Raw genomic sequence first — 12739 nt, 5'->3', positions numbered from 1 at the left:
CACCTGTACCCAAGAAAGCAACGAAAATTGGTATCCAACGAATACTAATGAATCCACAGTATGCCATAAGATTGTCAGTTAGGCAAATGTCTGTCTTGCTGTTTCACTAAAAAAAGTTCAATTGTTCAATCTACTCAAGTTTTATTATTAAGGAGATTATGCAAATCACTATGAAGATTTCTCAAATGCTGTACATGCTCTTTTCTTCAAAAAAAGGTACTGGATGATAAGTTAACATGAGAGGCGAAAAATAACAATAAAATTGAGAATGGAAATGGGGAATGTGCCAAAGAGACATCAACCCGACCATAGAAAATAACAACAGCAGAAGGTCACCAACAGGTCTTCAATGTAGCGAGAAATTCCCGCACCCGGAGGCGTCCTTCAACTGGCCCCTAAACAAATATATACTAGTTCAGTGATAATGAACGCCATACTAATTTTCAAATTGTACACAAGAAACTAAAATTAAAATAATACAAGACTAACAAAGGCCAGAGGCTCCTGACTTGGGACAGGCGCAAAAATGCGGCGGGGTTAAACATGTTTGTGAGATCTCAACCCTCCCCCTATACCTCTAGCCAATGTAGAAAAGTAAACGCATAACAATACGCACATTAAAATTCAGTTCAAGAGAAGTCCGAGTCTGATGTCAGAAGATGTAACCAAAGAAAATAAACAAAATGACAATAATACATAAATAACAACAGACTACTAGCAGTTAACTATGCATATACAACCTATAACGTCATAGCAAAAACATATAAATGGCTTTGTAAAATGATTTTTTTTTATTTTGTTAACATTGGCATCTACGACATGACATCCTTCACTTAAAAGATGATATTTCTTCTGAAAACAACGCTGGAATTGAAGTTTCATCTGTTAAAGAATTGACCATAACATGGTTTGCATACAAGTAAACAAAAGAAACGATACAATCCAATGATTTTCCATATATACTAGCCAACAAAAGTTACGATACAATCTAAAGATTTTCCATATATACTAGTCAACAAAAGAAACGATACAATCCAATGATTTTCCATATATACTAGTCAACAAAAGAAACGATACAATCCAATGATTTTCCATATATACTAGTCAACAAAAGAAACGATACAATCCAATGGTTTTCCATATATACTAGTCAACAAAAGAAACGCTACAATCTAAAGATTTTCCATATATAATAAAATTAGATAGTTTTATTACACTGTTCCAAGGTAAATAAATGCCCAATTGGTCTTATCTTTACACAGTGTTGGTTTTACCAAACAATTCTAAAATCGTTATAAGTACTCAAAATTAAAAACTTAAACATGGTCTGCTTCGACTTTATTAATGCCTTTGCATATATTTGAATATTTTATTCACACCTTCGAAATTAAGTGCCGACTTTTGTCATCATTTTCCGCAAAATACATCTGACCCTTGTGTACAATAACACGGTATTTTCTCACTTTGCAATTTGGTCAGATTATTATAAGCATATGCATTTGCTTTGCAAGTGAATATTTTTCATTGTATAATTTAACAGTTTTTCCTTTTTATTATATTTAATGATAAATGGGAGTTCAAACTTGTGTATCGTTTCTTTTGTTGACTAGTATATAAATACTCTGATTTCACCATGTATCATCAGTTCACCGGATATAGGTACTAACCAAGCGGGCATGATCGATTTTGACCTTACACGGTAACGAAAATCTTTGTTTTGCTTTATCAATATTCAATGTAGTACATTTCTCAACATTTGAAATTCCTGCTCCCAAGTAATTTTCGCATCGATTTTTCCTATTCATAAAACAACGTTGATATTCTAATAAGAACAGTTAACTTGTTTATGTGCAAATAGTTGTGAATGTCAACACTAACTTTCAGTTCCGATACAGTTGTTGAGACATTTACATGTTTTATCTGAACGAAACCTAATACAGGGATAAAGTAAAAGTTACCAATCATAAACCTACCCGTGAATACTCATTCCTTGAAACTTTTGGGGCAATAAACGAGTATGAAAATAAAGTGTTTGTGTACGGTGTATAACAACATAACTATGCAGCGTACATAAGGATTTATGTGGTAAGCTAAACACCGTACACAACCCTTCTTTCGGGATAAAATATAGAAAAATGACATCTGCATGAAAGATTTGAATGCCAATTATTGAAACAGCTATATTCATTACACACACACAGTGGCCTTCTATCAGAAAAAGAGTTGCAATGAATATAGAATATATCGGATGAGACGAGGGCCAACTTCTTTGACAAGTATTTGCACATGTTTTTTGTAATCGTTCTTGTTTTGGGAAAATATTGAAACATCTCTTATCATCAAGCTACGACCAAATCATTTCTTAAAGCAGCAATTATGTTTAGATTGAAGTACACATTGATATTATGTGAATAAAACAAAGATTTTCGTTACCGTGTTAGATCAAAATCGCTCAAGCCCGCTTGGTGAGTACCTATATCCGCTGTACGATGATACACGGTGGATTTTATCAATACAGAAAAAAATGATTAAGTACTAGACTTCTTCATGTATGTATACTTATCTAATGATGAAAATGTAAAAAACAAACATTCAGAGTTGAGAAGAAAGTGTGGGTATGAGAAGAGTATATTCATATGATTGAAAACAAGCATATTCTGTCTGGTATATTGACTGAAGGAAGGTTTGTTCATGTCATCTCTATTATTACCATTAAATGTTTATACCGATGCAAAAAAAGACAGATACAAATGAATTATTTATTGATTGGAATATTGATTCAATCATGCGCTTGGTTTTTAATTTTTTAATTTTATTTTTTGGTTTGTTGAAATCTTGTATAAAACACGAGGTTTTTGTTTTGCAACTTCGGTTTTACGTAATAAATTTTTAACTCAGTATTCACTTGGCAATTGAGTTCTATCAAAACGCATACACTTTAATGCAATTTTGTTTATAAAAATTCAAATATTTGCAATGATCAATAGCGTGTTTAGAAACAGACGAAACATTCATACTATTCGTGGTGCAATGATGATATGGATTTGCTTTGGTCATTGTAGGGGAAACCGCAGTGAAGTTTCTAAGAATGTGAACATTATACATTTTCATGAACAGAAAGACAAGCAGTTTAGTTTCGTTGAAGATCTTATTGGAACGAATAATGTTTCGTCTAAAATAGAATGTGCACATTTATGTGCTAATTTTTATCCTTGCTGTGCTTCAAGTTTTGATCATATTTCAAATATATGCTTATTAAATTTAGAATGTATTTCTGAAATAGAATCAACACTTGGAAGCAATGTCTTGACTAAAACAAGAGCAGGTATGTTATTGATTTATTGTGTCACATTTAGAACCGGATCTGCTTGCCCTTCTGGGGAAGATAGGATCATATGGTTTGTGGTTTGGTATTTTGCTCCTTCTGTAGTTGTGTGTGAATGTTGTTTTTTCAGTTTTTATATGAGTTTGTCTTCTTAATCTTTTGACAAATACACATATTTTTGTTCCCTTTTCTGTAAACGAAGATTAGTTACTAACAGTAAGGATTAAAATGTGCATTTTAAGAATACACAAATCGTGGGTTTTTTCGTTTTATTATATATCGTATATATATATATATATATTTATTTTTTCTTTGCTGTAATGACAAATAAATTACTCGACCTACGTCAGTTGAATCTGTCACTGAATGACCAGGGAAATCACCTAGTCAATTCATATCTACAATTAGTTAGATCGTTTAACAACACATTGTTAAGGCCCCACCAATTTGATGTGTAATTCTTCGGTCAAAACCTCCAAAAATATTAGGCAAGCGAGTTTGTTTGTATATTTTTTTCTTGAAAATGAGTTTTTTTTAGGTGAGCGCTCTACAAGTGAAGCGAGCGATATATATATTTTTTCATATTGATGTATCTAGAATTTATGTACATGTTTAAACTTGGTTACTGCATAGAAAAAGAGAAGAAACATGCTCTTCTTCATATTATTTGATGTATTGGTGTCTGTCCATACCTGAATTTCTTGTTTCGATGTGGTGTAGATAATTTGTATTATTTTTGTCTACGTGAATCTTTATCTAAATCCATACATCATGTACATGTGTATCTATCAAGGAAGCACACTAGATGCAGTTTGACAAGAGATATTATTTTAGTTGAGTAATGACGTGTGTTAAATACAATTAAAGTAAGTGTATGCATCCCAAAAAATGCCCCTGGAAAATATTAAATATTTTTTGGATGTAGTTGTTTTCATTTTACGATTAGAATTGTTTATTGGCCGCTTGAAATCAATTTGTGGCTATTTTTTCATAATAAGGATTATGAAAAAGTGGTGGGTTGAACCTGATTTCGTGGCATGCTAAACCTCCCACTTTAATGGCAATTTTAAATTTTACATTTAACTGACAGGAATACAATACAAATAAACGGAAGAAAATATGCTAAATAACATGAAATTGAGTTTAGTATTAATGAACATTGCCATAAAAACTGTTTCAATTTGTTTTCCAGTTTCGTCCCACATTTTAAGGGATTGTAGCGATCTTCCTCTTGGACACTATGACGGTATCTATAAAATACAACCTGAAAATGGACCGGAAATGAATGTTTATTGCGACATGACCACAGATGGTGGCGGTTGGACAGTATGTTACTTTTAATGTTTAATTTACATTTGTTTTCTTTAAAAAATTATCACATAATTAATAAAAAAGGATAGCGATTATTTTTCTTTTATTATTATGAACCATATTTTAAAATTTATCTTATGGTTATTTTTTATGCGTTTATTTTTCGTTTGAATATAAATTCAAATACAAACTTCGAACGTTAACGTTTTCATTTGAGCTTCACAGATGCAGCTATAAGCCTAGTATGATTAATGATTTTTCTTCACAATAATGGCCTCGTTAACATTTCTTGCAGGTGAAAAAAACACCATTGATTTTCCCTATTAGTCTTTAAGAAATTTTCACATTTCAAATAAAAAATACTTGGCATGAGTAAAGTTTAACCATCTCCAGTACAATAGACAAAATTTCACATACCATATAATTGCATATAAGAAAATAACCATCACTGGAAGTTAAGGTGGTACCCAACACTTTCATTAAAATTAATTTGTCTCGTTTAACTTTAATAAAATTTTGACAGAGTATTCACTTTAACCCTTTAACAAAAATATAAAAATTTCAAAAATTTTGAACCAACCGTTTTGTCAGAAAAATTACACTGGTTATATAGCAGTTTGACAAACACCAATTTTGATCATTGAGAAGCTTAATATTCCCTTTACAACACAACATTCTTAAAACTTTTAGCTGATTTTACAGAGTTATCTCCCTGTAGTGTTAGGTACCACCTTAACCAATTAAAAAGAGAGGAATAAAATCCTAACTATCCCATTCTACAAGGATACCATAAGTTTTATAGATATTTCAAGTTTTCGTAGGTAATAAGGTAAAAATAAAAACAGAAATACAATCACTTACACAAAATGTTACCATGGTTCTATATCAATTATAGACATCAAAGTACACTGATCATGCTGATTAACAAATTTATAGATTTAAGTCAGTGAAGTTTGCTGTATATTGGTTAAATAGATAATGATATCGTTTTTAGACTGTTCACCACTTTCTTGTACTGCCAAAAAACTTAGTCTGTTACCTGTAGTACTTTCATATCATTCAGACATTTTTTGAATATCTAAGATGAGTCTTAATTTTTTCTGCTATCTTTATAAACCTTAGACCACTAGACTAAGAGCTTTTTTGTGTTTTATCATGCAGTGCAAGCACAATTATCAAAAAACATTTTTTACTTGTATGTAAAATTATTTCATACTTTTTACACCTGATTTTTCCAGACCTTGTAAAAGTATGTTTAGTGGATACTGTAGTTTTGTCCAATCACAGTGTTTAGATTCACTGACTCAAGTCTGGTACACAAAACAATGCAAATAAACTCATCATAGATACCAGGTTTGAAATTTTATATTTGCCCCAGACGCGCGTTTCGTCTGCAAAAGCTCATCAGTGACGCTCGAATGAAAACATGTTAAAAAGTCCAAAAGAGCAATTTAATTACGGAATATAAATACTACCGTGCCATATATATTATTAAACCTGTTTCGTATCAATATAACCATAGTGTTATTTTATTTAAGGAATCACTGTAATATTTTTTCTGTCTATGAAGAAATAACATAAAAAAATTGATGCACACTGAATAACGCGCGTAGCGGGTTATTTAACAGTGTGCACCACATTTTTTATGTTATTTCAAATAGACAGAAAAAATATCACAGTCATTTCTGATAATTTAATTATCAATTTCATTTTAAACCGTAGAAAACCATGAAAAAACGTTGATGTCGTCACGGTCATATGACTAAATTATGTCTATGGGCTCACAACAAAATAACGTCAGCCAATCAGAAGACGCGTTACATCCAAAATTAAATTATATAATTATGTTGATAATGAATTATTGTCATAAGGTAGTACAGAAAAGATTTAATGGAAAAATTGAATTTCTGTTGCCTTGGAGAAGTTATAAAGAGGGATTTGGACACGTCTATTCGGAGTATTGGCTAGGTATGTTAGAAAATTTGTTTTTCTTTACTTATTTTTAATACTGTAATAATAATAGCAATTTGTAAGAAGAAGTTAAGTAATAATGAAAACTAAAATAAATGATGAAAATAAACAGATATTTTTCTGAATTCAGAACTTTAATTAGCGAAACGAAAATATCTACAGAAGATAGCATCACAGATGCTTCTGTTTCTACATATGTCTTACTTCATCTTATAATTAATCTAATTTTGTTCTTGCGTTGAATGATAATTTGTTGGAACTCTTGTCAACAAATGTGTGCATGGTGTGGTAGCTTATTTCCTAAAATTGACTGAATTGTGCCCTTCTAAATCGATATTAATAAAAATTATTATTTTATATAAAGTCAAATCATGGCATAATTTTGTATCTCGATCAGAAAAATCACAAGAAGTATATATGGGGTACAATAAAGCTGTTTAGAATTTGACACTATAATATCGGGTTCATTACTGGTAATAATTAGATAGAAAAACAATGCTTTATAACTCTGTAACAGAGAATTTATTGTCGTCACTGATATCAAGTTCAACCTACTCGTTCTACTGATATATTATCGAATTATGAAAATCATGTTTGCGTTCATTAAGATTTTTGACGTTGTTTTTACTTCCAAATAGATTTCATGGAACCACGTCATTGCAATGATCAAATTTGGTTTCAGAATCACAACAGCAAAAATATATTTAAATCATCACATATTGGTAACATGTAAAACAGGGGCGAAAGATACCAGAGCGACAGACAAAATCATATATCGAAAATAAACGGACAAAGACATGGTTAAAAAAACAAAAAACAAAAAATAGACATAACAATACACAAGACACACCATAGAAAACTAAAGCGTAAGCAACACAAACCCAATAAATAATTGGGGATAATCTCATGAGCTCCGTCAGGGTAAGTGGCACAAGTCGTGTTGCTTATGTTCCGATACAAAATTGCATGTATCTGTTCTCAGTATCGCACTGTTTTCAAAATCTTAGATTTTTAGATACAAAAATGGTCTCATATCTGTAACATTCTCGATTGTGTCCTATTTTCGAATAATTTATTTTGACTTAATTCGTTTAATGGTAGATGTATAGCAGTGGTCGATTCTCATGTTGACGCATCTGGTCTCATCATTTCCGAACATTCGTGCTATTCTCTCATTTTCTATCTGTTGCCTTGATTTGACGCTATTGTGGATATATATAATAGGAATATCGGTCCATACGTCTATTGTCTTAATTAAACATTTAAGTTGTGCTTCAAACTGTAAAAGGAATCGTCGAAATTCATCAAAAAAATATAAAGTATATATGTAATATATATAAACACACTGAGTGTTTGTTACTTCCTCGACCGCGTAAACACTACATACTTTTGTATTGAGTTTAAGCTAAACAAAACAGGTAAAATGTTATGTACTATATGCACGATTTCGAGAAGGTAAAGTATTTTATAATGTTAATAGAATATATATTTACATGTTGCAAAACAACTCGAAATAAAAAAAAAATTGATTGATTGACAATTTGAAATCAGAGCGAACATTTCGATAAAGTTATATCTGGAAGTTTAAGTTTTGCATATACATTACATTTTCATGCAGATGGATATATATATCAGAAAAAAATCTGTAGTCAGTTATTTTGTTTTTAGATCGATTTCTGTATATCCTTTTCTTATAATTTCAATCATTCTAATAACTCAATATTTCCAGTACTGTTATTTTATTCCATTTTTTTTTAAAGGAAACGACAATATACATGCAATTGTAAGACAGTCCGGAAGATCATACAAAGTACGATTTGATTTGGAAGATTTTGAAGGCTTTCCGGCCTTCGCTGTGTACTCTGATTTCTATGTTGAAAGCGAAGAAACCAACTACACACTTAGTCTAGGTCAATATAGTGGAAATGCAGGTAATAAATAAAGATCGTTTTAGCTCAAGCCAAAACGGAGGAGACTAAATACTCGTTTAGCTTAAAGCAAAACGAATTAAAATTAATCCTTTTAGCTCAAAGCAAAACGGATAAGAAGTAATATCGTGTAAGCTCAAAGCAACCTGACTAGACTTAATATCGTTTTAGCTCAGAACAAACCGGATTAGACTCAAGTAAAATATTATGTAAGATTAAGAAGAATAGAAACAGGTGTGACGTCTTCTACATACTACATGTTCTACAGTATAAGTAATGTTGGATTTCTTAACGATTGTATTCATTGAATTTTATATATACAACATGTATATAGCGACCTCAACTTAAATACAGAAAAAAAATAACAACAAAATTGATAAAGTGAGATTTACCTTTGTATAATAGTTCACTACGAAGAACCTTGTTGATTTATGTAAAAAGTTTCACAGTTGTGTGACAATTTTTCCGTTTGTGTCATAAGAAAATGGAACTTTCCCCCCTCCCCCTAAATGAGAAGTTTAATATCCAGATTGCAAACTTCGGGAACACAGCCGATATCAACCAACATTATGTTAGTCCCCGAGGATATTATCAGCCCAAAGTCAGTGATTCGGTACTGACATCATTTATAACATTTTTACTTATATAAAATATCCTTTTCATGTTTAAAAAAAAATTAAGGGGTACAAAACACGTTCAACTAAATTAATATGGCTCGTTTAATTTTTATTTTGACAAAATATGTATTTTGAACGTATATATAGAACGTGTTAAAAAAAAACCAGTTTAGCTGATTTTAACAAAGTTATCTATATGTAATGCTATGTATCACCAAAAGAAACCCAAGGTCTAACTTTTTCGGGCCTTCTCTGTTGACCTTCAATGAATTTAGCTACTCTGGTTTGGTCTTGAACATTGTTAGAGCTCTTTATTTTGCATTTGGCTTAAAAATTGTTATGTTTGAGCTTTTCTATTGAGTGCAAATCCGGAAAATGTCTTCGAAGGCACGAAATTTGTAAAGTGCTTGTTTCATTTAGTAGAAAGACGACAACTATCTTTGAAATCCGATCCACATCGACAGGTTGGTGTGAGATAATATCTTACCTATGAACAAGATAAAAGTATACTATTTATATGATTTTTTTAAATTCCAAATGAAGGTGACATTTGGGTGACTATTTTGATAAAAAAATTAAAAAAAAACAGATCGTTATTATCAAACCATTAGCTATGGCTTCATTTTTGTTGTTGTTTGGAATTGCAACAAAAAATATATTGATGCATTATAAGCTAACTTAAATTGATTGCAGCTATACAAATATAACAACAAATGTACAGGTTTCATCTCATTTGTTACAAATTTGAAAACCATCTTCATATGCTACGATCTCAATTAAAATGTATATATTGGTTCAATATGCTAGTCTTTATTAATTTTTGGTGTTGAAGATGTGGTAAGTTTTGTTGTTTTTCAAAATATTCACAAATTTGTGAGAAAAAGATCTTTATGTGTTCACATTATAACGAAATATGTTTTGTTTTTGTTATCAAATAGCTGTGTCAGAATTTTAGAACTGCTGATCATTAACGAATTTACCTACAGATTCATTATATTTGTATTTCAATAACATTTATAAACCTTGTTTATAGAAAAGAGACATTCGAGATTAATTCCTGTTATGTAAGTTTAAGAAAATTTATACTGCAAGAATTTATTCGATTGCGTGTATGAATATTATTATTTTTATGTGAATTTCACATAACATGTTAGCCCTTGCTGTTATTTCTCTTAATTCAAAATCATCGCCCTTCTTCATGTAAAATTATGCCTGTTTATTGTTACCAGTGATGCTTTTTTAGAATTTGTTAAATGTTTTATAGGTGATGCAATGATGGATGTCTATAGGCACAGTCTTAGTGGTATGATGTTTAGTACCTGGGATCGTGATAATGACGAGAGCAAGGATCCCTGTTCCTATATGAAGTGTAGCGGCTGGTGGTTTAATGACTGTACACGTGCTAACATCAACGGACTATATACTGGACATGCTGATCTTTTTGGATATCAGGAACGGAGTGTACATTGGAAAACATGGCGGGATGATAATTCATTGAAAAGGACTGAAATGAAAATAAAACCAATCTAAATATGAAACATGTACAAAGTTCCACTATAACACTTTTAAATGTAGTTTATTTCTTAGCCGTACACATGTAAAATGACAACTTAATCAATATAACCAATAGATATCTAAATAAACTCATCATAGATACCAGGACTAAATTTTGTATATACGCAGACGCGCGTTTCGTCTACAAAAGACTCATCAGTGACGCTCGAATCCCAAATTGTAAAAATGCTAAATAAAGTACGAAGTTAAAGAGCATTGATGACCAAAATTCTTAAAAGTTTTGCCAAATACAGATAAGGTAATCTATGCCTGAGGTAGAAAAGCCTTAGTATTTTAAAAACTCAATAGAGAACTAACTTGCATTTGGTTTAAGATATATGATACTGATTCAGACAAGGTAATCGTTGTTTTGACAAGAACCTTACTACCACATTAACTGTTGTATTGTTTAAAATCACACACCATCTTCAATTATTGTTATTTTCCTGTATACTTTGAATGCATTGGTTTTGTTCGTCATTAAAATATTTTTTTTATATTTGGTATATATGTTTGGGGTTTTTTGGTTTGTCTTTTTTTTTAAACGTATATAAACTTTTCTTGATACATGTATATGAGGCCTCTTAACTTATATAAATATGAAAATATAGGTTATGCAACCATGTAAATTTGTTATAAAAGAAGACAAACTTATCAAAAATGGTTGAATAAACACTACTCTAATAAAGATTTAAACTTCTTCTCTAAAGAGAAATTGTATTTAATATAAAACCCGTAAAGTGAAGCGGAACAAAGAGAAATCGATCTTAGTATTTTGAACTCAATGACGCTTTTGATATTTATTTATAAACATATACACTTAGTACGATCAAGATGGCATATAAACCTGTTACATCAGGTTTTAATTCAGCTGTTCCAGAACTGGGTAAATTCGGAAATAAAAATGTAGGCAAATTTGGAAAAGTTGAAGACACTGCAGCTGAGAAATCTGACTATAGTGTCAGTGGATTTAGTAAAGGTGGAAAAGGATCAGGAAGTAGCAGTGATGACGATGAAGGAGGTAAAATATTTCCTATTATTAACCACATCGTTGTCAATATATTGGAATTTGATGCAACTGTCATACAAGTGAGAGGTTTAGCTAGCTATTAAAACAGGTTTGGTCTTTCTACATAATAAAATGCTTGTACCAAGTCAGTAATATGACAGTTGTTGTCCATTCGATTGATGTGTTTGAGCTTTTGGTTTTGCCATTTGATTATAGGAACTTTCCGTTTTGGATTTTCTGCGGAGTTCAGTTAATTTTGTGATTTTACTTTTTATAAATGCAAACAATTTTTCATAGGTAAGTTGGACAAATTGATTTTGTCAGGTACAGTGAAAATAACAACAAACGTAGATGTCTCATTCTTTTCATACTTAGAAGATGTTCTACAGGGCCCAGTTGTTCAAAAGTGTCGTTTTGCTAACGCAGTCGTTAAAGTGTCGTTAGAGTGTCGTTAAATTTAACAAACTCGTTAACTGTTGTTCAAAAAATTTAACGACAAAAATAAGGATAACGAGTCGTTAACTTTAACAACTTCTGAGAGGTCGATTAAATATTTAAGTTATTGTTAAATATGGCCGCTTTCATGCAAGTACAGTGGCGTAGCTTGCATGTATGCTCAGATGCTCAAGCATCCACATCATTTTGACAACAACAAAAAAATAAGAAAAAGAAAAGAAAATAAATAAATATAATTGCATGTGTTTGTAGCAGATACACGGAGGTATCCGAATGTAACAATGGTGAGGATATGAGAATAGCGTCTAATCATTTCCGAAGTAGTATACGTGGTCTTTCCTTAAAGATCAGTCAGTTTATGTAACCAAGATGGATAAATCTCAGAAAAGTCCTCTAGACACTATCGTAAAAGTCTAAGTCCTGGCGCGTCTTCGGCTACAGCAAGCGAAGCCAGGGGATGATTATACGCAGACATGCCTGCGGACATGTTTGGTCTGAAATTAAGCCAAGCTGAGCGATGACCTATAGCAACGTAATTTACTTGTTCAAAACTAAACCATCATATCCT

At 31.3% G+C, this 12739-nt stretch overlaps 2 protein-coding genes across 3 annotated transcripts in view; both read left to right on the top strand.

Moving 5' to 3' along the window:
- The first annotated feature begins 6489 nt into the window (after positions 1–6489).
- Positions 6490–10806, top strand: LOC139529000 (ficolin-2-like). Its single transcript, XM_071325238.1, has 3 exons — positions 6490–6604; positions 8368–8538; positions 10417–10806. Exons 1-3 carry the CDS (start codon positions 6490–6492, stop codon positions 10680–10682), a joined length of 552 nt encoding a protein of 183 aa, XP_071181339.1. The 3' UTR covers positions 10683–10806.
- A 658-nt stretch (positions 10807–11464) lies between these two features.
- Positions 11465–12739, top strand: part of LOC139526944 (uncharacterized) — a 31140-nt gene continuing 29865 nt past the window's right edge. Inside the window, exon 1 of one of the 2 annotated variants that reach the window (XM_071322127.1) lies at positions 11465–11727. In XM_071322127.1, coding sequence (XP_071178228.1) covers positions 11541–11727 — 187 coding nt within the window. In that variant the 5' untranslated portion in view covers positions 11465–11540. The remainder of the gene's footprint in view (positions 11728–12739) is intronic. The other variant, XM_071322126.1, reaches the window with a different exon arrangement.

This window comes from Mytilus edulis, chromosome 6 (assembly GCF_963676685.1).
Source record: "Mytilus edulis chromosome 6, xbMytEdul2.2, whole genome shotgun sequence".
NCBI classification, from domain to species: domain Eukaryota; kingdom Metazoa; phylum Mollusca; class Bivalvia; order Mytilida; family Mytilidae; genus Mytilus; species Mytilus edulis.
The sequence above is the reverse complement of the archived record's forward strand: the minus strand, read 5'-3'. Positions and strand labels throughout refer to the sequence as shown.

What these genes read in the sequence shown, in the direction of transcription:
- LOC139529000 (XM_071325238.1), top strand. Translation starts at nt 6,490, where the DNA reads ATGAATTATTGTCATAAGGTAGTACAGAAAAGATTTAATGGAAAAATT. An exon ending in CTATTCGGAGTATTGGCTAG is followed by an intron (nt 6,605 to 8,367) that starts GTATGTTAGAAA and finishes TTTTTTTTAAAG; the next exon opens with GAAACGACAATATACATGCA. An exon ending in TCAATATAGTGGAAATGCAG is followed by an intron (nt 8,539 to 10,416) that starts GTAATAAATAAA and finishes AATGTTTTATAG; the next exon opens with GTGATGCAATGATGGATGTC.